The following is a 22,236-nucleotide window of genomic DNA, read 5'->3' on the forward strand; positions in this document are numbered from 1 at the left end:
TTATTACATAGAAATTATTTTAATTATGTATTGTAAACTTTTTATAATCAGGAATTGTGATACGATTATTATATTACAATTATAAGAATTCGACTTTATTATAGAAAACTCAGACTATTTTAAGAGACTTATCTATTGTGGATCTATTATGTATTTGATATTGTTTGTATAATGTACAAGCTATATACTACGAAAAAACTTATACATAATTTTGCTTAATAAATTTATTAAGTTGTGTTATAAATCTACTGGGTATATCTTCAACTTTGTAAAACTTTGTAGAGTATTTTAAAAATATCATTGATACATCGCCTTATAATTACATACAAATATGTTTTATATATATATATATAGGCATTAAAATCTGCAACTTTTATCATATACATCTCACATAATAATAAAAGAATAATAATTATTTAAAATTTCTTATTATGCGTGAAACGGGTAATCAAATCTAATGCCCATTTTGGCTGATCGGAAGGAACCATGTGGCCTGCATTTCGTACAAGAACAAATGTTAAATTATCAACATGTTTTGTGTAACCTGCTAATTCGTTTCCGACCTTCCAAAATTTTCTCGGCGTTTTCTGATATTTTTCGGCTCCAGACCACTGCAACTTCTGTATAGAATTCTCTGTAAGTGGATATGCCACAATGATATCCAATTGTCCATTGTAGATGAGCACTCTATAGTGTTCCAAAAGATCTTTTAAAATAACTATTATAGATTGCATAACGTCTTCTTTTAGGTACTCTTCGACAATACTGGCTTCGACATTAAAAGTATTATTACCCACATGTATAGCTTTTCTTGTATCAGCTTTTTGAATCCACTCGGACATCCAATCAATATCATTGGTGCCTTCTGTAGTTAAATAATTGAAATAATAATCAAAACCAGTTAAATTATGAAACAAAGATGGAGTGCCACTTAAATCGCCATTAAGAAGTAAATCAAAAATATCAAACGCCTTGACGAATTGCTTCTGTTTAATAAACTCGCGGGCTTGTTGTTCGTATTTTTGGAATTCGACTTTTCCATTTAGATCTATTAGCCCGATTTGATACAAATAATCGCTGTATAACAGTTGATTCTCTGGATCACATAATCCATTGCCAATGGATAGACCTTTCAAGTTAATTTTTAATTCTGCTCCGACATTATAATCTTTAATAGCACGAGACACTGCTGGCACATACTTCCCAGCATATGACTCACCACTGACAAAGAAATCATTATTTTGTAATTCTGGGAACAATTCGAAAAATTGTATCAAAGCAAAAAGAACATCTCTTCCTACGTCCACTTCATTTCTGGCATATCCGTTTGTGTTTTCAGTAAAACTGTAGCCAGTACCAACTGGATTATCAATATATATTACGTTGTGTGTTAAAGTCCATGAATATTTTCGCATTTGTAACGTTTCATTAGCAGTTACGATGAATGGGCCATTTTCTAGGAAAAGACCAACCATTGAACTGCCACCTGGACCACCTTGGAGCCATAATAGTACTGGTGCAGTCTTTGGATTATGCTGCAATATAAAAACAATTCTAAGCAAACTTTGTTTGCAGAGAGAAAAGAGAGAAAATATTTTTTAAAATATTTTATATACAGATGACATAAGGTAGTTTTGTTACAATCAGCTTTCAAAAATCTTTTGTAGCAAATAACTACATACTTATATACGCAAAGATGATTGATCATGCCTACCATAGCTGGAAAGAACCAGAAGAAAAGATTGGAATTGTACGCTTTATTAACGGTGAAATAACCCGAGTAACTATTGACATCGCCCATTTCCTTGTCTTGAACGAGAGCTTTTGATCGTGCCTCTTCGATTTTTCCACCTTCTATCAAAGGCGTCAGATAAAGCGGTGTACCAGCATCCTCTCCATCAGCGAGAGAAAATTGCTTCAGTTTTGGATACACGTTCGAAAATCCACATGTACTTTCGTATGGTAATACGAAGAACAATAAACCCAGACTTAGTATACCGTTCATGTTGCACATCGCGATTAATACAGGCTCTTGCGAACTGCAAGTAATGTGCGAAATGAAAGACTTGTCGTCAACGCAGCACCGTTATATTGGGTTATATCATGCGTAGCAAGCGTGAAACTTTTTTTTTTTTTTTATTGCTTTAGGCGTGATCACAGTAGCTCTTAATACATGTTTTTGCGAACTGCAAATAATGTGCCAAATTAAGGACTTATCGTCAATAAATCACCGTTATATTGGGTTATATTATGCGTGACCAGCATGACATTTTTTGTTTTATTGCTCTAAGCGTGATCTATAATAACTTCTTCTTTTTCTTATCTTATTGGCACTGCTCCGACCGGATCATTCTGTCAGATATATCTACAACAGCAGTGTCGTACCAATAGCCATGAGTATTGATGTATATATTTGTTGTTACCGCTCAACTGTATCGATCAGCTGATCAAAATTAACCTAACCACAACTGGCACACGCTTTCTTCCTTCACGTTCAAGTTGTTATCAAAACAAAGTTAGTGTTTACGAAGGTTTACTGTATTTATTTTATTATATTTATTTCGGAATATATTTAGCTATTTAATACCTTATAAATTTACAAATTTTTATTCATCAGGTTTGTAATTTTAGTAATTTATTATGCCATCTTTTTCGAGCATTATGTTACACTATCTTAATTTATTATTTCAAGATATTGATATTTATTTTATTATTGTTAGGTTAAATTGTGCAAAAGAAGATTTTTTACTTGTTAGACATTTGAAAAAATACATCATTGATATTTTATATATATTTTTACAGTTGCTGTGTTGCGGTATTATAATTATAAAATCAAGTATTCACATACAGCCATATACAGATATTCAAAATGAATGATTCTTTCTTGGAAGAGCTAGAGCCAATATTGAAACAATCAAAGAAAACAATTCAGGAGCAAGTGGATTGCCATGTAACTACCAGACGTGCTGCTACATCATCTCCGTTACTTGAGTTCTCGGAACAGGATGAGAGGGATAATGCTACGCGACCACAGAAGAAACACTCCATAACAGGTTTTAGTACATTTACAGGCAATAAAGATTCTTTGAAGGATTCTAAGAAACAATCTGATCAAAATATTAAAAAGCTTCTTGTGAATGCAAAAGCAGGTGAGAAAACTGAGAAGATTTTAGATAGTAAAGGGAGGCCTGCAGAGATAAAAATAAAAATTGAGAATAAACAGCACAATATTAATGAAGAACAAAAAGTAAAATTGCAAGAGGCAAGATATCTTAAGGTACCTGAAAATAAAGTTAAAAATAAAGATCATATTCGACGTTCTGGATCACATAAGGAAACTATTCATTCCTTAAATACTTCCGGTAAGGAGAATAGACGTTCTCTTGATTCTTCCAATCATTCTTTTGATGCTTCCAGTAAAGAGAATAGTCGTCCTCCAGATTCTGTCAAAGAAGGTACTTCAATTAAAGAAAAAGAAAAAGTACCCAATAAATCAAGGAAATCAGGTTTTAAAATACAAGATCAAGATCCAGTTGGTTTGCTTACAGCTATTAAAGAACTAATAAGTACATATACTAAGCAAGAGAGTACAAAGATTCTACGTGCTATGGAGGAGTTACATGTAAACTCCCAAACTACTTTGATAAAAAATCTCTTGAACCAGACGGATGATTTGATCAAAGAAATGCATTCCTGCAAAGATTCTGCTAGACTGAAAACCTTAATTGAGGAGAATGAGCAGTTACAGCAAGAATTGGCTGCTTTACGAGTACAAAATGAGGATCAGCAGAATAAATTAGAATTCTTAAAACAAGAAAACGCTGCCTTAAAATTGAAGTGCCATGAATTAACATAAAGATCAAACGATTGCATTAAATGAAAAACACAAACGGAATAACATAAACGGAAAATAAAGTATTCCATAATTTTTTTATGCTTATAGTATCAATTATGATGTTCACGTAGCATATTATTTACTTAATATTTTAAGGAACATATTATGTTGTAGTATTCTTATGAGAACTGCTAAAAGAGATTATTACTTTTATTATAATGATATTTGCATTTATCTCTAATATAGACATAATGCATAAAAATGATAAAGCATGCTAGTGTTTAAGTATTAATATATTATAATGCGCTAAAATATAATAGAATTCTCTTTTACACACTTATTAAAATATATTGTGATTACATCATTGTTAAAAAATAATTTATTTTTTATCAAAATATTAGATTTACCGATGTAACGTAACGTAAAATGTTAGAAATTAACCTAGATATACGCACACTATTTTAAGAAGAATACAAAAAGTCTGTTCTATGTGCCTTTTATGATAAAATATTTAATAAACGAATTTATATATATTTGCTTCTTTAACATCTCGAATTTTCATATTTCCCCTACAATTATATATATATTTATATATTTATTAATATATTTTTATTTTTATTTTTAGTAATATATTCTTATATTGATTGTTGAAATATTTTACAATGAATTAATATATTTTAAATTTCTTTGATTAGGAAAGATGTAGATATATTAAAAATTAATAGTTTCTATTCTTTAAAAAATATTTGAGGAGAGGATAAATCTATGTACACGGTTGGAATTAATATTTTTAGGATTGTAATAACAATAAACTAATACATTTTTAATTTTTACAGACATATATTATTTATATATATGTACAAACATTCTCTTTTTTTACGATACATTTTTCATTAAATATTCAAAATACGGATTTAAAAATTAGTCAAACTGCAAGGCTACATGCATTCACAACTAAAAAAACGTATAAAAAATTGAAATGCCATCATGTCAGTGATTCATGATCATCTGATCATTCTTTTTAATATCTTAAATATATACAATCTAAAAACATACACCTATTTCACTAAGCATGCAAACTTTGGCGATAAAAGCATTTTAAAACACTTGCACTCTATTTATTTATAGTTAAATTTTTAAGAATTTATCATAATATCATTGTCAGCATTTTGCGAAAAGTTTTCAAAAAAGAAAAAGAAAACTTTAATGCATATAAAAATTGACAAAATTTTATAATTAATAAATATTTTTGTGTATTTATTTATAATGATCAAAGATAAATTCTTAAAATCTTCATATTTATGTTATATTATGTCATATTTTTTCTGATTAGATATAATATTTCATAAATATGTTACTTAAATGCTAAATATTATTTTCATCCATTTCATATAACTATAATTCAATATATAATTACTCTGATATATGTATATAGCTTTGAAATAGGAACAACACCATTATAGTTTCTGTTTTCCAACAAATAGGCTCACATTGAATTCCTGAGTTTTTCATAAGACAAAGTTGTCTTTTTTCTTAATTTGAAAATATGTGCACGAGATACATTACCTGAAAATTTATTTTATCATAATATTATTTGTAATTAGGAAATATACTAAATTATATCATCATTTGTAGTTAAAAGACACTCTAAATTATATTACAATGAGATATTTTTTCTGTTTATTTCTTTCTTTTTTTTCTTTTTTATATATATTAAGGTATTATATATTTTCTTATATAACACGATATTTTTTTGCAGAATGCCAAGCTCAAAACTGGTCAAACAATTGATTTTCCAGCAAAATCTAGTAATTAAGTTTCCTTTAAATTTTATTTTCAAAAGAGACTTAGTGACTTTTTCTAACAAAAAAAATATATATGAATCAATATGCGAAAGAGAAATATGCTAGCACATACGTGAATAAATGTATCGTCTTAAATAGTGCAAATTTATATTTTTTAAGCTTCAAATGCCAGTTTTAATCTTAACAGAATTAAACAGAATGCCTATTTGTTTGTATTTTTTAACAATACAATTGCTGAAAGTAGTTTTCACAAATGTTGCCTTGTTTCTAAAGAAAATTATTAAATATACATTTTTTGAAGAAAATTGTTGTATATACATTTTGAAGAAATATGTATTTTTAAATTTTCCGTATTAAGTATATATTACTAAACACCAATTATTTAAGAATCTTCGTTTTTTTAATGTTTTATTTTAATTTAATCGCGATGATTCTGCCTGTCTTCTTTCTTCTCCTTGTCTCTCTTCTTCTTCTTCTTGATCTTCATTGTCAGTTCGCTCCCCTTCTTCGGGTGGTCTCGTCCATCTAATAAACCATTTTTTTTAATACAATTGTGTATATTATAGTTCTTAGCTATAACTAAAAATCAACATGTGTTAAATCGATCGTTACTCATTAACACTTTAATTGCTGCTTTATATAGTCACTAATAAAATCCTTTATATTAAAACTTTTATATGTATGTTTTAGCTAAACTTTTACAATTAATTAGAAAATTGTATATAATAACATAATGATAATATATGTACCCAGATAGAAATACATGATGATCATGTTTTATCACAGTGTGATCGTCATAGTACTAGTAACTTCAACTTAATATCTTTTTGAAGATCATTACATAATTAACGTAACATGGGCACAAAATGTACACAAAGTATGATTTATACAATAATTATACATGATAAGATGATGACATATCACGTTTTATCACAATGTGTCAAGTTTTGTTATCATAATGTTATCACATGAGATATATTTCTGACATCATAATGTAACTGCGTTTTGAGCAGCATATACACCCGCATTTGTATGCATTTTTGAGATCATATTATATCAATATATGTATGCATGCTGAGCACAATATGATATCATTTTTCTATTTGGGTATATAAAATTTAATATTACACAATAATAAAATTTAAAATTTACAAACATAACATCATAATCTCACCTGATGAGTGTTTCTGGCGATCTATAGAGGAAGATTAATTTGGCAAACAGGTCTTCTTCGAGACATAAGTCACCGCTTTCGCGAACTAAATAAATATCTAAACAGAGACGAAGAATTCTGTCGACATAAGGTAAATCGTCGAACATGATCTTGGGTGCCATATCGCTGACGATTTTCCGCATCATTTGACTTATAACAATCACCGCCGTAGTATATAAACCAAGAATCCTGTGTGTTATACATATTATACATATTATATATACAATTATATAAAATATTATTATATAATGACAATCAATATAATAGTAATGAGCTCATAAAATCTTTTCTTATTATTTTTTACTATAATATTATAAATATAATTTACCCAAATCCGCTGATGAAGCTTAATTCTTTAGGAAAAGCCTTGTCGTTGAACAGAAACATCATAATGTAGTTATCACAATCGTTTAGTGGCACCTGGTTCAAAACATCGTTGTATAAAACATCGGTGCATGTTTCATGAGCCATCCACCATTGTTGATGAGCGCAACACTCTTTGTCCGTTGATAATTGCATACTAATATTTCTGTACTGATAACTGTCATCTTCTGTATCTTTTCTTTGCGCTAGAAACATATAAATAATAATCTTATTTTTCTTAATATTGCTCTTTAGTTAATTTTAATTATTCGAACGACTTCTTAATTAAGCGCTCAATTATGCTTACGTGAACGACGCGATTGCATTAATTGCCAAACAACACTGGTGCTTCTTGCGGTGACTTTGAGAAATTTCGGAAAAGCGTTTTGGAATAGTATCGATGCATTTACTCTGTTAGGATCTTCATTTAGCATGTCCACTAATGTTTGTCTTATAGGATTAAACTCTCCATTCACGAAAGGTGGCAGTTTTATATCACGAACCGTCGTGGTGATTCCACTAGCATCCTTGGCGTCTGTTTTTCTTGAAACTGTCCATTCCACGTGTACAATCACTGTCGTAGTATTAGAACCTAATTCCGTTTTCAATCTAAAAAAAATAATAAATGTGAAAATATTTTTAAATGCTTATATATAATGCATGAGATTTTATCTTTTCAACATTATTTAATATTATTTTATTTTTTATTTTTTTCTGGAAAATAATAAAATGTTTTTATTATATGTAATATATTTCCAATTTTTCATTGCTCCATTAATTTCTATTAGTTGTAAATATCTCTAGATTTTAAATTAACTAATTTTAAAACAGTAATCTTTTTTTTTTAATTAAAATAGAAGGCGAACCTGTCTTTATCGGGTGGAGAGATGTTCCAAAGTTTTCCTGAGAAAGTGCTAAACTTTACTGCAGCCACATCGGAATAGATGTAATTTTCAAAGAAAGTGACCGCCGATCTGTCTGTCGAATTTATATTTGTAAGAGTTTTATATTGGTCTTCCGTATATTCGATGATAGAACTGCCTTGCGCCGACATGGAATAGATGGGTTGGTATGGGCCAATACGTATTTTCATGGATACGTCGTAAGGTAAATTCGATGTGCCGACTGTACTACCAAGCGCAAACAGGAGCAGCGGGAACCAGATTAATCCGATTATGAAGAAGAGAGCACTCCCGCCTACCAAGTACTTGCTCATTTGCTTTTTCTTTTCTCCACGTGGTTGAGGAAAGTCTGATTCGACTCCTCGCATGCACTAAAATTTTATAGAGAGTATATTATAATTTTTATAGATATTTGCAAAATATTGACATAATTTAGTTTTTTTTAAAACGTGTTGAAAAATAATTACATAGATAAATATTATATAAAAATTTTAAATAAATATTCGAATTAAGTTGATTGAAAAAAATACTTTATACAAATAGTATCTTTTATTATACATTTTATTGTAATACATTTATAGAACTTACTTTGATTTGATAAATGCTAGCAAAAATATCTTCCATCTTAAACCAATCCATTATAGTCATAGACGTATCAGTCCAGATCCAATCCATTACTGCGCGAAGTTCAAAAAGAAACGGTACCAACATAAATCTGCGGGATAATTTTTAGGTCAATATAGAAATAAGTCTCACATTTATCTGTAATAAATCTGTAATATAAATATCTGAAATGAATATTTTACCCTTTGAATAAAACATAATTCACAATGCTGTATTTTTTGCATAGAAAGTTACCCAGTATTCGAGTTGGGTAACCTTGTCGTAATTGATAAGCTGCTAGCAAAAGATAGAAGCATTTCACCATGTACCAGATTTGCGGCGCAAGGTTATCATTAAATTGTCTGGAATTATTAATATGTTGTATATAATATAAATGTTCAGAGAAGATAATAAGATCATATTTTACCTTTCTGTTACGCTTGGCAAAATGAAGAACATCCAGAGATGAACGCCGAATACTAAGCAGTACTGGAAAATTAATTTTCCCACAATATATTTTCTAAGAAAAAGAGCTCTATCAATAACAATGAGAGCAAATTGTAATAACAGCATCAACAGGAAAGGCATAGGAACTCGATTTTCCTGAAAGTAAGCCGTTACTCCTCCATCGCCTTGTTGAGTCTAAATTTGGAGAACACATAATATATCGTACATACAACATCGATATTATTATTTCAATAAATTTTGCAGTTCAATATACTTACTCCGAATGCGGAGAATCCGAAAATGAGCAAAAGAAAATTGAAAAAGTCGCAAAGAAACATGTAAGCGTAAACATTTGTTTTCTCTTTGCCTGCGGGATTGATAATCGTTTTAAAGAAAATTTCTATTGGTTCGGCGTATTTATCGACGCTGCAAAATTAAAAGATAATTTGATTTAATGAGGCAAAGAATCCATATCTTAAAGATAAAATTTCTTGAAATATTAGATCTATTTGATCTTTATTATGTATAAGATCTGTCAGAAATAAATATATAATAGTTTTTGCTTACAAATTTATACACAATATATTGTTAGATAAAATATATTAATTGTTACTTACGTCATATCCATTGTTTTTGAAAAAGATTCATTGTGAGGTTGCACTTCTCCTTGCGCGACCATGAGACACTCATTATCATCTGTGGTTGGCGGAGCATCGCGTGTCTCATAAACGTTCAAAGATCGTTCTTGAGTTGTCTTTACCTCTTCATGAGAACTATAAGACATTCAAGAGATGACAATTATAAATAAAAATAAATAAATAATAATTAAAAATAAATAAATCGTTCTTTTAAAAATAAATAATTTATAAATAAATTGACATGTTATAAAAATAACATTTTTTATTAACAATTGCAACGTACTCGGTTTCTTTTTGTATTTCAGATTCTTCTTGCTCTTTTTCTGAAGGTTTCTCTTTCGACGGCACAGTTGATTGAGAAGGAATAATTTTTCGCTGTTTAAGAGATGAAGTCCATTGGCCCAAAGATTTTAACATAAATCTGTGGATCAATTGACATGACATTATATTTTATCAAATATTTTTGCATATGTTATTAAATATATCTTTCTATATACCTATGAAAGAATAATATAAGGAGCAATAATAAATCCCAAAGAGCATAATTAGGTCTTTTTAGAATGCCCATAATTCTTGGAACGTATAGTGGATTACTTGGTGGAACTCGTGGTGAAGGAATCAATTCCAATTGAAAAATACATTTTATTATGACGATAGCCTGAAAATTTTTATATTTTAAGTTCTATTGTATTATATATTGTATTATATATATATAAAAATAATTTACGCGAAATGTATTTCTTACCTCGACATATGCAATCAATGTTACCCAGAAGGTTTTAGTAGGTCGTGGGATCGTCAAAGAACCCCACAAAAACACCATAAACGGCAATGGTGTCGACAATACAGATGCGTTCTTAATTTGATAAAGGAACACCATGAAGTAACAGAGTAAACTGGAATGAGCCAGGATTCCAAACCAGATAGATGCTGCCAGCTGTATGATGGGTGGTTGGTCCACTTCTGAAAGTTCTTTTATCTCTTCGCTTTGTTGGGCTGCTAAAGCTTGCGAGAAAAGTGTGCTGCATACATAAAATTTTTCAATCAATTATATTTTGTAATACTAAATAATTTATTCAACACAAATATATAGAAGAAAGATGATCTGTTATTTATATGTATAAAGTATAAATCTCACGTAACACACATAAACAGATTATTTAATTTAAAATATAAAAACTTTTAATGTGTAACAAAAAAAAAAGAATATGAAGCTTAATTTAAATCAAAACGTTATATATAAAATTATACATAAAACTTTATACATAAGAAATATTCTAGAGAAGTATCTTTTGTAAGATATAAAAATATTTTCAGATTTCGACATTAAACATTAATTTAAAATAGAAATGCATCTTTCTTCTGTGGGAAATTGATATCAAAAGCACATTTAAAGCTTAGCTCAGAAATTATCCCTGTGGAAATAGAGCTAAAGACATTCGAAAGAATTAAGGCGTTCACTTCAATGAACAATCGTTTGTTTCTGTTACTGATCATGATAAATAATCAAAGGCATACGCGGATATCACTTTAGAATTCCTATTTCTAGGAACTCTAAATCACTCATCTTAAATCAGTTTTTTTGATTATTATATGACTCTCGTCAGAATTCCATTTTTTTAAAGGATTCACAATTTTTTAAAAAGAGTCACAAAATATAGCACGCAAAATAGGTGTGGCAAACAAATGGATACAAGAAGATTTTGATTGACGTGCCACATGCGAAAATAGACGTGCAAATAGTGCGTCTAAAATAATAAGGAGGTCAAGCACATCGAGGTGCCTGGACTTCACGACACAGTTTCGATACCTGGAGGAGGACATGTCCAATCCTCGCTCCAAACTCGGCGCCAGAATTCGGATATGTGGCACTGACAGCGAGCTCTCCTTCCTGACACAGACAACACCACGCTCTTTCTACATTTACTTCGTACGACTGTATTTCGAACGCAAAAAATTCTAATAAGAAAACTATTACTAAATTATCAATTTTATCAATCATAGACAATGATAGGAAGAAAGAAATTGATGATAAAAGAATTTTAATAAAAAACAGATTAAAATAGATAAATGGATATAACGTTAGGGTATTAAAGAATTTGATTTGTATTTGTTGTTTCTCCGTTTTATTAGTGGAATAATATTAAAACAAGACTTACGACGATTAATTTGATCCATCATTTGTAAGCTGCTTTTTATATTTTTTATATTACATAGCTATCATGTTGCTTCAGATCAGAGGAGATATCATTGATCTCAACTTTGTGATTTTTTATGATTCTTAATAAGAAAGGAATTTTTTAGCCATAAATCAATATTAAAATTTGATATTCAAGTATATTTTTTTTAGATTTTGTTCAATATCGATTTTTAAACAAACCATTCTTTAAAAATAAAACATAATAATAAGTATATAAAGTAGTTTAAAATGCAGTAAAAAATATGACATATAAGATAATTTTTTGTATAGTAAATAAAAAAGTAAAAAAGTTAAACAAATATAAACAAAATTTAAAAAACAAAGATATGAATATATTTTAGAAAATAAAGATATAAATCAGGTATGATCATGTGAAAAATAGACTAAACTTATTTTTGCAACGAAGCATGCACAGATAAGATCGAAAATTAATTGTAAAAGTTGTCAAAGTTAATTGCATATATGAATAATTACTGGTGTTAGTATTAGTATCAGCTTAGTCAAAAGAATAATATTAGTTATACTATAAACTACAATTTTACTTAAAGCATTTTACAGCAACATAAAAGCCCTTACCTGTCATCCTTTGGAGGCGGTTGGCTTGGACCTTCGCCAGGATCAAACGGTTCCTCCGTATTGCCATTTGTAGCCGATCTGTTACAGCGAGCACACTTACTACTAGCATCTACGTATTTTTTATTTAAATTTTGAGGTTGTTAAAATTTACTTTGTATACTTGTACCTTCTTTAAATACCGGGACTTTTAGACTTTTTACTAATTTACGCTCTAATGGGACATCAGGGAAGCACAAGTTAACTACAAATGCTTTTAGATGCCAACTAATATTTTGGAGCTTTGCAACATTAAAGAGCTACAAATTAATTCCTTACCGCAGTTTGTTTATTATTTATTGAAACAATTTAAAGTTACAATTACAAAAGTAAATAAAAATATTTTTAATTACCTAGTTTAAATTATGAATATATATGCGGTAAGGTATTAAAAAGATATAAAAGAAATATAAGGAAAAGTTAAAGTGTTATACTGCATAATATATTTACAGGAAATTAGCGTCTTATAAAAATAAACTTGTATCTATTTAAACAAACGTATACGCAAATAGAGCAGCTACACAAATTATAAATAATTTATGCAACTACGTATTTACAGTACAAGAGCTGATGCTTGAAAAGCCGGAGGGGAGCACAGCGTGAGATTAATTAATATTCTCTATATCAAAAAATCAGAATTTTTTTTTATAACTATAAACAATAAGTAATATCAATTTTCCTAAACAGCAAAATGATTTTTTGTGGACACGCTAAAATTTTTATGAAGTTAATAATAATAAATATATATGTATATACAATTTCTCAATTATATAAACAACTACGATGCACAATTTAGTTTTGTAATTGTAAAATTTGTAATATTTAAGAGCACACGAACTTACCGTTCTTGAATTAGAGGTTGCCACATTTGATTGATTCCTAATCGTGTTCCCATTCTAAAATCGGGTTTCGCCTAAATACATAATAATCGCCAATATTATTAAGAATATTTACCATGTTACGGTATGCAATTATTTTATTTGTCACCAAATTAATATTTTTTTCTTCTAATAATAATTTATACCTTTAGAGCTTTTTTCTCTCTTGCTAAAACTTTACGGATGTATCTGTAATCGTGGGAGAATCGATTTAGATATTTTGTCATCGATGTTAGAGTGCTGTTGACCATCACCAAGAGAAATTTGAAATATGTGAAGAATGAAGTTTTCTTCTGATCTTCTTTTTCTTCTTTCTCGTCTTCTGATTTATCCTCCTCTTCATCAGAAGATTCCGGTGTTTTAACCAAGTCTGTGGGTTCTTTATCTTCCGTTTCCATTTCTACTGAAGTGAGACTCGTCCGATCGGGACCCTAATTAATTTTACAATAAATTTTATATATCAAAAAATATTGTATACACACGTATACGTACACATAGTGTTTAAGCAGTAATTGTGGACTTGAAAATAATTAAATCTGTCGAGAAATATACGAAGGTACGTGTAAAATATTTTGAACGGTCGAATAATTATTACATTCTTATAAAAATTTAAAATAAAATGAAAAACACTTTTCTTAGCCACTTAATTATTAACAATTTTATTTGTTAATGTTTACGCTGTAACATTTCTTTCAGTCTATAATTTTCAAAATTATTTCTAATATCGACAGTTTTTAATCATAATCACCCGCACAAAATCCCTATTTTTACAATTGATTATATTTTATATTTCTTATAGATATACTTATACCTGTACACATAAGCGTACAATCACCGTATAATCACAAGAAGAATTACAATAGATTTAAAAATATGAAAGCTGATTTTTATACAAAATTTGTATACATTAACGATGAAATACCTCGCCAAACAATTCTGCGTGATTATAATATAAAAATTAATTAAAATTAAATATAATGTTAGGTGATGTGAAGACAACAAAGACCACAGCAAGATTTTGCTTTCTATAATTTGTTGCTACGAAGCTGAGAGCTCAGAAGAGAAGAAAGAAATATCATCGACAAGTAAAAGCGTTGTACAAACGCTATTAAGAATATATATGTATACATATTTAGTCATCATTATTACAGAAGAATACGCTGCCAATTGTTTTATAATACTGTGTGTTAAGTCAATGTTTAGTAAAAAATGTAACATATTAATAAAAATATTACAATACATAATATGGCAGTTATAAAATAAAAATCAAACTACATAAAAAATATCTTATTAATTGTATTGGAGAAAAATGAATTAGAAAAGAAAATATATAATAAAGTTAATAAACGGCAAGTTAACAATTTTTTGCAAAAGATAAAAATAAGATATTAATAAAATAAAGATGTACAAGGAGTAGAATCGATTGTTTTATCGTTGAACGAAGAAGCAGCAATACAGAAGAACGATACTAACAAGAAGAATACTAGCACAGAAGTGCGAAACAGGACTTTGCAGGATAAGAAAGCAATAGCCAAAAATCGAATCTTATTGATGAAGTAATCTGCAGTTGATTTTTTTTTTGACAGAGAGAAATAACAAAAAATATTTTAGTATTTTATTTTGTATTTGTAATAAATTAATCTATTAAATATATTATATTTTATAATATAATATATATTTTTCTGTATAAAGTACAAGAGTCAAGCTCCCTCAAGAAATCAACCGCACATTGAAATCCAACAGTGAGATCTGTCATCGGCTTGATGTAGTCATTTGGAGACAGTGTTATATACAAGGGTAAAAGTGGACGGTTACAGCAAAATAAGTGCCTGCAGCGATCATGCAGCCTTTTAAAGGGAAAGGGGATGTCTCACATCGGTAGCCATGGCAGTGTCGGTCTCGGAGCGAGCGCTCAGATAGGACATGGATGATTTCTTCCGAGTTAAGGGTACGCTTCTACGTCGGAGTCTCAGCGCGTCCTTTTCGGTCCCTCCATACATGGCGACGTGCGTCGCGATTTCAATGTCTGTCTTAATCAGCGTGTTCATCAACTGCAAGGAGACTTACGCGTCAATTCTCACGATTCAACATTTACATTTGATTCGTGCGTCGTTTTTGATCCGGACGTATTGCGTGGTCTTTCATCCTCGACGAGGAGAGAGAAAGAGAGAAAGGGAGAGCAAGGATTGACAGTGCGATCGGTAAACTTAGAAAAAAAAAGAGATAATGAATAGTAATAATGGCATACGTGAGAAGATTTGCGGTCTTTAACACAATTTTTCTACAAAAATATCTGCCGTTCGGCTGTGGTCTGGCTAAAATCGAAATGCTTTCTTTTAAAATATTTTTCGAACATTTCAAGTTATTACATATTCTTAGAAATATAATAAAAGATTTCACACACAAATGTAAATAATTAGAATTGATTTTTGTAATATTTGTAATTTTTTCAGGTCTCCATAAATCATAATATTTTATTAGGAGATTAGTGAGACGTAACACAAAAACCGAATTATTTATTATCGAAATTTCACAGCATAATCACACTCAAATTCATATCGAAATCTTCGAAAAATCAAGATAATGCATAATCTGGTACATATATTTTCATCATATACATACCTCCGAAACAGTCATTCTTCTTTTTTGTTCATGTTCATGGAAACGTTTTTTCTCCTTCTTCTCAGCTTCGCTGTCAGGAACCAAATCGGTAACATCATCGTCATCCATATCGTCAAACATGTAATAGTCACCCGATCTGATTGCTAATAAATCGTAAAAAAAATTATTTTAATAAGTTTTAATTATTTGTGACACGTAAGCAAAAGCCATGCATGGATACTGATAATATAGTTAGAAGAAAGTGCAAGGACATTTGAGGCATTTGACTACTATACTGTAATTTTAATATAGTCGTTTTACATTTCCGAGCTATTAATAATAGGCAAATATACACGTAAATCAATAGATAATTAAACAATTATAAAATTTTTTGATACAACAGCCATTTCAAACTATACATAAGCTTTTAAGTTTTTAGACTGTACACTTTATATACAAGTTAGACTGTGGAATAGATCTAGAATCATTCGGATGGATATCTCGATTAATAGGGCATTAGTGGCGCAATGCACAGATAGCTGTAATATACATTTACCCTCTCTGTTAGTCTTTGGTGTGCGAATTTTGTACAATGGCCGTGTTCCTGGATAAAGTTCATCTAATAAAAAGACACAAAAAATAAAATAAAGATAGAAAAACTAAAAAAGTTAGCAATATCGATACAGAGCACATAATATATTACAGTCATATCACACATGTTTCAAGTAAGTTTCAATAATTAAGTTCTTCAATTTTGCTGTTCATGAAATTGCTGCATGAAAAATTATAATCATTAATAAATATAAAAAAGTCAGTTTGTATTTTATAGAAATAATTTTGGAAATAAATGTATACATATAATATATATCCAAAATTTATTTCTATAAAACTGTTATAAAAATTTTAATTATAAGTTTCATATATATAATTAAATTATAAAAATCTTATAAAATTTAATGATAAGATTTATCATTACGTGATAATGGATATGATAAAAAATAAGAAATAATAAAGAATGATAAAAGATTGAATATGCATAGATAGAAACCTGCAAATGTAAACATTTATATACATTAATATTAATTCTTTTTAATTATAATACATCTTATTATACAGTATATTTGATTTCTTAAAAAAGAGAGACTCTCCTACCACTCCTAACAAGATGAGACGAACATCAGATATAAAGTGTTTTGTGAAAGCTCTAGGTGTGCAGGCGTGAGGAAGCGTATGTATAAGACACCATGGCACACTGGCGACGAAGAGATTGTTGCAGATGAGTGATTACACGTGTGATGCGAGCGCGGAGAGCGAGAGACCGTCGAGATGATCGATTGACGTGGAGTGTGCATCTCGTTCATCCAGGGCGGACCGGTCGGGAAGCTGGATTGACGCCGGTGACGCATGGAGGATGTTAATGATTGATCGGTCGGACCCCGATCGTAAGGTGGGGGCGAGAACACCGGGAATGTCTCATCCGGTGATGGTCCCCGAGGATTCAGCTCGCTGCTGGGCGGCGAACCAAACGAGATACGGGTCGGCTCGAGATAACCCTCGAGGCTAACCGTCATAACGGCGGAATTTGGCGTGGGAGCCTGTAATAGGGACGCCGCTCGTGGTGTCAACGGAGGTGGCTCGTCATCGTCCTCGTCCAAAGGTGTCTGATATCCCTGAGGGGGCGTATGACCCGATACGCAGGAGCTCACGCTGGAAGATCTCGCCAACGGTGCCTGTCCCTCTTTTTCACGTATTAAAGATACAGATATATTGGATATATCTCTGTCACACATGTAATGAACGCAGTGCAGCAACGGGATTGTAGTTGTGAATTGTGTTGCGGAAAGTTGTATGAATTATTTTACAAATTTTATGAACTTGACATTACAAAATTATTTGTTATTTGTAAAACTGAAAATGAAATTTATGTAGAAAGTAAAGAGCGAGAGATTCTTGAAAAATTTTTCAACTTATCTGTTTCTTAGAATATAATAATTAATATTATTATATTATAGTTATTTGAACAGAATATGATTTTTAAAAGCTTTTAAAAGAAAGTAGGTTATTATTAATCCAATGTAGTTCATAATCTACTAAAAGCTTCCAATCACTTAATAAAGAACAATCATATTTTTATAAAAATTATTTCTCGATAAAATATATTTTTCTATGTGATTATTATTTAAAATTATTATCAAGAAAGGATTGTCTTACCGACTTTGTGAGGTTGAGTTTCTTTGTAAGTTGGTTTTTGTATTCTTTGCTGATTAGCCTTGATCTTATCCATTTTGAATTTTAGTTTTTCTAAAACTGTTTTCTCCACGTTCTCTTGGATGTCTATACGTTTCTGATGGAGCTCTTCGAGAAGTTCGGCGCCGCGAGACGCTAGAATACTCATGGCTTTTGTCTCATCCACTATATGAAAGAAGTAGTAGCTTTTGAAGAGTCGCTTCTGTATTAAAAGGAAACAAAGGCATAATCCATCCCAAACCATGCCGATGTCTTCTCTAGCAACGACGCACTCGACGGGATCTAGTAACTCGCTGGAGCTCTTGAACTTTTTCAAACATGCGATACCAAGTAACTGCACCAACCAACAGGCCGAATGTTCAAGCTAGTATTATAAAATAATTTAATAATTTTTATACGCTCTTCTTAAAGTCCTATATATATTTATTTTTAATTTTTGTGAATTATATTTTCTATTATGTTATTCTTTATAACTATTATAATTATTATTTCAATTAAAATTTTCTATTAAATGTAAAGTAACATGCTATTTTTACAAAAAAAAAAAAAAAAAAAGGATTTACACATACAGCAAAAATGAAAGAAAAAAAACTTACGTCTTTAATGAGAACACAGCCCACACCTTGAAGTAGAGATTTCAAAAAGATAACAATGACGTTGTATCCAATCAGCAGGTTCCACCATTTTAAAATAGTTCTCATTGGTCTCAAGTAAAAGTCGCTTCCTTGCCAAAGAAATACGAATGCTCCTATGAGATAACCGAGCGAAAAGAGATTCGTTCTTTTTGTTCCAGCCAAGAACATGATTGACAACGTCACCCACATGAGACTCATCATACAGCCGCGTTTGACTATGTCCAACCATGATTGAATATGAGACACATAATCTTTGATAGGATTCACAAAATTTGGTTTCTCCATATCTTGGAAGACTGAGTAATTATGACCAGCTACAAACTCTCTGCCGGATTGTAAGTTTTGTTGTTCGATATGAAAGACCAGACTTTGTCGCACGATCATCATCAATAAGATAAAATCGCCTGAGTGTAAAAGAAAGAGAGACACGTGTAACAATGTTGCGAAGCTTTTTGGTTAATTTTAAGAACAAAACTTACAAATCAGTTTTTTCGAATTCGGTGGATGATCTGGATCAGGAAGGTACATCCATTCCTGCAGTCTCCTCATTACTTCAGATTCGTTCCATGGATATTCTAAAATAAACCAAAGAAAAATCGTTTATTTACTTTAATTCAATCTAAAAATTATATTTGTCATCATATTACCTATACAAAGCCACGAAGGTGGTGCCACAACGATGGCATATTGAATAGGTAGAAGAATAATGGCAAAAATTCTAAAACAAGGCCAGATTCGCGCCACGGTTTTTCTCTTTAACGGGAAAAATAGTAACAGCCACACGCTATATAAAACGGAGTAAAAGTCTAGTCTTGTGCCGATCAGCGTGACAATCCCGATGAGGCACATCTCAAGGCCAAATTTATAAAAACCGTAGTTGAAGAGAAATTTGAAGCACTCTGGCAGTCCCCTATCAGCATCCGCTCTGGTGATTTTCGGAAACATTACTTGAGGAGTGTCCAACGGTTCTCCCTTATTATGACGATAAAACCATTGACGAATCCTAATAATTTTCCTGAAAGTCGTCACAGCAACGATGCCAATATAGCCTTTCAGTAGATCCGGAAGTTGACCTGGTCCTGCTTTTCTCATGCCGAACCACTCGGCTATGTTATAGACGGTATTATTGCTTGCATATTGTTGATTACCCTCCTCTCCGTATCTCTAAAATTATTCAGAATAATACGTGGTATTTAACTTAAAAAGAAATTTCCTTTGTTGTAATAATATATATAATAGTTTTAATTTTTACAGTGCAGTTGACGTCCCAGTTATCATGATTGATATATTGAATTTGATACAACATTTTGGTGACCATTAAAAGCGATATTATCGCAGTCATAACGTTAATTGCATTTATTTGAATGTTTCTTTTGAAATTAATTATCACAACTACAGCGATGATAAAGAAGAAATTTATTGCGCATATCTAAAACATAATTATTTATGTAATTAATTACTTATTTTTAATCTTACAATTATAATAAATTATAGTAATTTTACTTACATCATCGATGCATAAAAGTACAAAGGAAATAAAAATAATTTTCTGCATGTGAATTTCGAGGAAGAGCCAAGTATAATTATAAAAATTTATTAAATGCTTCGTTAGTTTTCGAAGTAGCGCAATTCTTTCTAATTTTGACATATCTGTAAAAAATTTCAAAAGCATTTGATAAAATTTCTAACGTTAATGTGACGATTATTAGTCGATAAAAAAATAAATAATGAGCTTACGTTTTAACTGCTTCAATGTATACATGGTATGATTTTCGTTTTCAGTGAGCGTGACGTCAGCCGGTGAAGATATTGGAATATTTAAACTAGGCGAGTATCCTAGACTAGCGCGTCTAAATGAGCTTTCAGGTCTAAAATTGATGAAGATATATATTTTTATAGTGTCATTATTCATATAATGATATGATATATTGCTTTACGAACTCTAATCTGTCAATATTGGTGACATTAAGGAAGTCCTTGTGGAAATAATGAATTTGAAGTACTGTGATAATGACGAAAAACGTTGGGGTCAGCAACCTTACAAATAGATCTTTGATCTCGTATCTCTCCAATCCAATATCCATTTGTCTAAAATGATAACAGAATAAACTCATTGGAGGATCTAAATGACTAATGAATGAAATAATAATTAGACAGTCATTACTCACAAATCTTGATCTATACCGAGGAGTTCCCAGTACTTCGGAAAATTTTGAAACTGATATGTATAAACGAGAATCAGCATGATAATCGAATATCCAATGACAGTAACCCAGAATCCGTACATCATTCTTCTCCAAGCTATCCACGATATCTGAAATTTCGTGTGCCATTTTTATTTATAATATATCTTTATTAAAAAATTTGGTATACGTATTTAGAAGCCTAGAAGAATTAAATAAGACACCTGGAATGTGATGACAAAGAAGAGGAACAGCGACATGTAAACAATTCTAAAGACCGTCATACGTTCGCCCGTAATGCTACAGATGAACAGCGTGATTGCTACTACAGCAATCCAGAATTTTGTTAATAGATTTTTCAATATCTTTCCGACATTTTTCATAAATTTGCTCTTGATTTCTGGCTGATCGTGACTCATGGCAGTTGTGGCCGTCGAGACAGACACGTGTAACGGTGCTACCATATCTCTCAAAGTGGAAGATTGCTGCTGTCGCTTTCGTTCAGCCATATATTGTCTCATAGTAATCCAGAACATGGATATAAATAAACACTATAAATGAATCAAGAAAATTCTGCGTTAAGTATGGTACATATTTGTACGTGTATGTACAATACGATTTATAAAATACGATATATATGTATATAAATTTTAAAATATTAATAATTTAATGATTTATATAAAATTCTTAAATAACGAAAAAAATGTAATTAATTAAAAATTGTATTTCTAAAAAATACCTTAACTATCAAATGCCAACGACTGAGCTTATCGGCTTTGCTGAAGCCAATTTCAGATATTTCAACGCCACTTACGACTGTTGGCAATTCTTCGTCGGTCAAATCCATACTATAAACATATTGTCCGAGAAGCAGAAGAGTTGCATAAAATACGATAAAGGGAGAACATTTCATCATGGAAGCACGTTTATCGGGAACCATCCATAGAATCAATGCCCATAGAAGCAGAACGAATGTCGTCCAGCTGTGGTACATTATACTCCATGTCTGAAAAATGACAAAAATGACAAGATTAAAAAAAGAGAATCCTTCGATTTATTTGTTCCTAGCCTTTA

At 30.5% G+C, this 22,236-nt stretch overlaps 3 protein-coding genes across 18 annotated transcripts in view; 1 reads left to right on the forward strand and 2 right to left on the reverse strand.

Moving 5' to 3' along the window:
• Window positions 1-206: 206 nt before the first annotated feature.
• On the reverse strand, window positions 207-2,267 carry LOC140664226 (venom serine carboxypeptidase-like). Its single transcript, XM_072889157.1, has 2 exons — window positions 1,715-2,267; window positions 207-1,535 (listed from the first exon to the last, which is right to left on the reverse strand). The coding sequence occupies exons 1-2, from the start codon at window positions 2,012-2,014 to the stop codon at window positions 417-419; spliced, it is 1,419 nt and encodes a 472-aa protein (XP_072745258.1). The 5' UTR covers window positions 2,015-2,267; the 3' UTR covers window positions 207-416.
• A 107-nt stretch (window positions 2,268-2,374) lies between these two features.
• Window positions 2,375-4,366, forward strand: LOC140664233 (uncharacterized). 3 transcript variants are annotated; one of them, XM_072889189.1, is made up of 3 exons: window positions 2,375-2,515; window positions 2,803-3,053; window positions 3,150-4,366. In XM_072889189.1, the coding sequence occupies exons 2-3, from the start codon at window positions 2,870-2,872 to the stop codon at window positions 3,854-3,856; spliced, it is 891 nt and encodes a 296-aa protein (XP_072745290.1). In that variant the 5' UTR covers window positions 2,375-2,515; window positions 2,803-2,869; the 3' UTR covers window positions 3,857-4,366. The 3 variants fall into 3 exon arrangements, with proteins under 3 accessions (XP_072745290.1, XP_072745271.1, XP_072745281.1); XM_072889170.1 differs by having other exon boundaries at window positions 2,803-4,366; XM_072889180.1 differs by having other exon boundaries at window positions 2,403-2,617; window positions 2,803-4,366.
• A 448-nt stretch (window positions 4,367-4,814) lies between these two features.
• The window catches only part of Piezo (piezo type mechanosensitive ion channel component), a 30,824-nt gene continuing 13,402 nt past the window's right edge, over window positions 4,815-22,236 (reverse strand). For 10 of the 14 annotated variants that reach the window (XM_072906534.1, XM_072906525.1, XM_072906632.1 and 7 more), the window contains 31 exons: window positions 21,902-22,168; window positions 21,387-21,713; window positions 21,148-21,293; window positions 20,921-21,067; window positions 20,717-20,847; window positions 20,487-20,629; window positions 20,232-20,408; window positions 19,627-20,143; window positions 19,459-19,554; window positions 18,941-19,383; window positions 18,309-18,708; window positions 16,654-16,716; window positions 16,119-16,261; window positions 15,371-15,547; window positions 13,643-13,927; window positions 13,461-13,531; window positions 12,583-12,660; window positions 11,617-11,697; window positions 10,552-10,828; window positions 10,304-10,464; window positions 10,090-10,227; window positions 9,786-9,941; window positions 9,447-9,594; window positions 9,149-9,363; window positions 8,925-9,083; window positions 8,707-8,833; window positions 8,083-8,489; window positions 7,524-7,825; window positions 7,182-7,422; window positions 6,815-7,042; window positions 4,815-6,165 (listed from right to left, as the gene is read on the reverse strand). In XM_072906534.1, coding sequence (XP_072762635.1) covers window positions 6,054-6,165; window positions 6,815-7,042; window positions 7,182-7,422; window positions 7,524-7,825; window positions 8,083-8,489; window positions 8,707-8,833; window positions 8,925-9,083; window positions 9,149-9,363; window positions 9,447-9,594; window positions 9,786-9,941; window positions 10,090-10,227; window positions 10,304-10,464; window positions 10,552-10,828; window positions 11,617-11,697; window positions 12,583-12,660; window positions 13,461-13,531; window positions 13,643-13,927; window positions 15,371-15,547; window positions 16,119-16,261; window positions 16,654-16,716; window positions 18,309-18,708; window positions 18,941-19,383; window positions 19,459-19,554; window positions 19,627-20,143; window positions 20,232-20,408; window positions 20,487-20,629; window positions 20,717-20,847; window positions 20,921-21,067; window positions 21,148-21,293; window positions 21,387-21,713; window positions 21,902-22,168 — 6,363 coding nt within the window. In that variant the 3' untranslated portion in view covers window positions 4,815-6,053. The remainder of the gene's footprint in view (window positions 6,166-6,814; window positions 7,043-7,181; window positions 7,423-7,523; window positions 7,826-8,082; window positions 8,490-8,706; window positions 8,834-8,924; window positions 9,084-9,148; window positions 9,364-9,446; window positions 9,595-9,785; window positions 9,942-10,089; window positions 10,228-10,303; window positions 10,465-10,551; window positions 10,829-11,616; window positions 11,698-12,582; window positions 12,661-13,460; window positions 13,532-13,642; window positions 13,928-15,370; window positions 15,548-16,118; window positions 16,262-16,653; window positions 16,717-18,308; window positions 18,709-18,940; window positions 19,384-19,458; window positions 19,555-19,626; window positions 20,144-20,231; window positions 20,409-20,486; window positions 20,630-20,716; window positions 20,848-20,920; window positions 21,068-21,147; window positions 21,294-21,386; window positions 21,714-21,901; window positions 22,169-22,236) is intronic. The other 4 variants (XM_072906642.1, XM_072906578.1, XM_072906624.1 and 1 more) reach the window with 3 other exon arrangements.

This window comes from Anoplolepis gracilipes, chromosome 1, assembly GCF_047496725.1.
Source record: "Anoplolepis gracilipes chromosome 1, ASM4749672v1, whole genome shotgun sequence".
Classification (NCBI taxonomy): domain Eukaryota; kingdom Metazoa; phylum Arthropoda; class Insecta; order Hymenoptera; family Formicidae; genus Anoplolepis; species Anoplolepis gracilipes.

Excerpts from the sequence above, each read along its gene's own strand:
- LOC140664226 (XM_072889157.1), bottom strand. The coding sequence starts at position 2,014 with ATGTGCAACATGAACGGTATACTAAGTCTGGGTTTATTGTTCTTCGTA. Across the intron at positions 1,536-1,714 it reads TCTGGTTCTTTCCAGCTATG|CATAATCCAAAGACTGCACC; the intron begins GTAGGCATGATC and ends TTTATATTGCAG.
- LOC140664233 (XM_072889170.1), top strand. The coding sequence starts at position 2,870 with ATGAATGATTCTTTCTTGGAAGAGCTAGAGCCAATATTGAAACAATCA.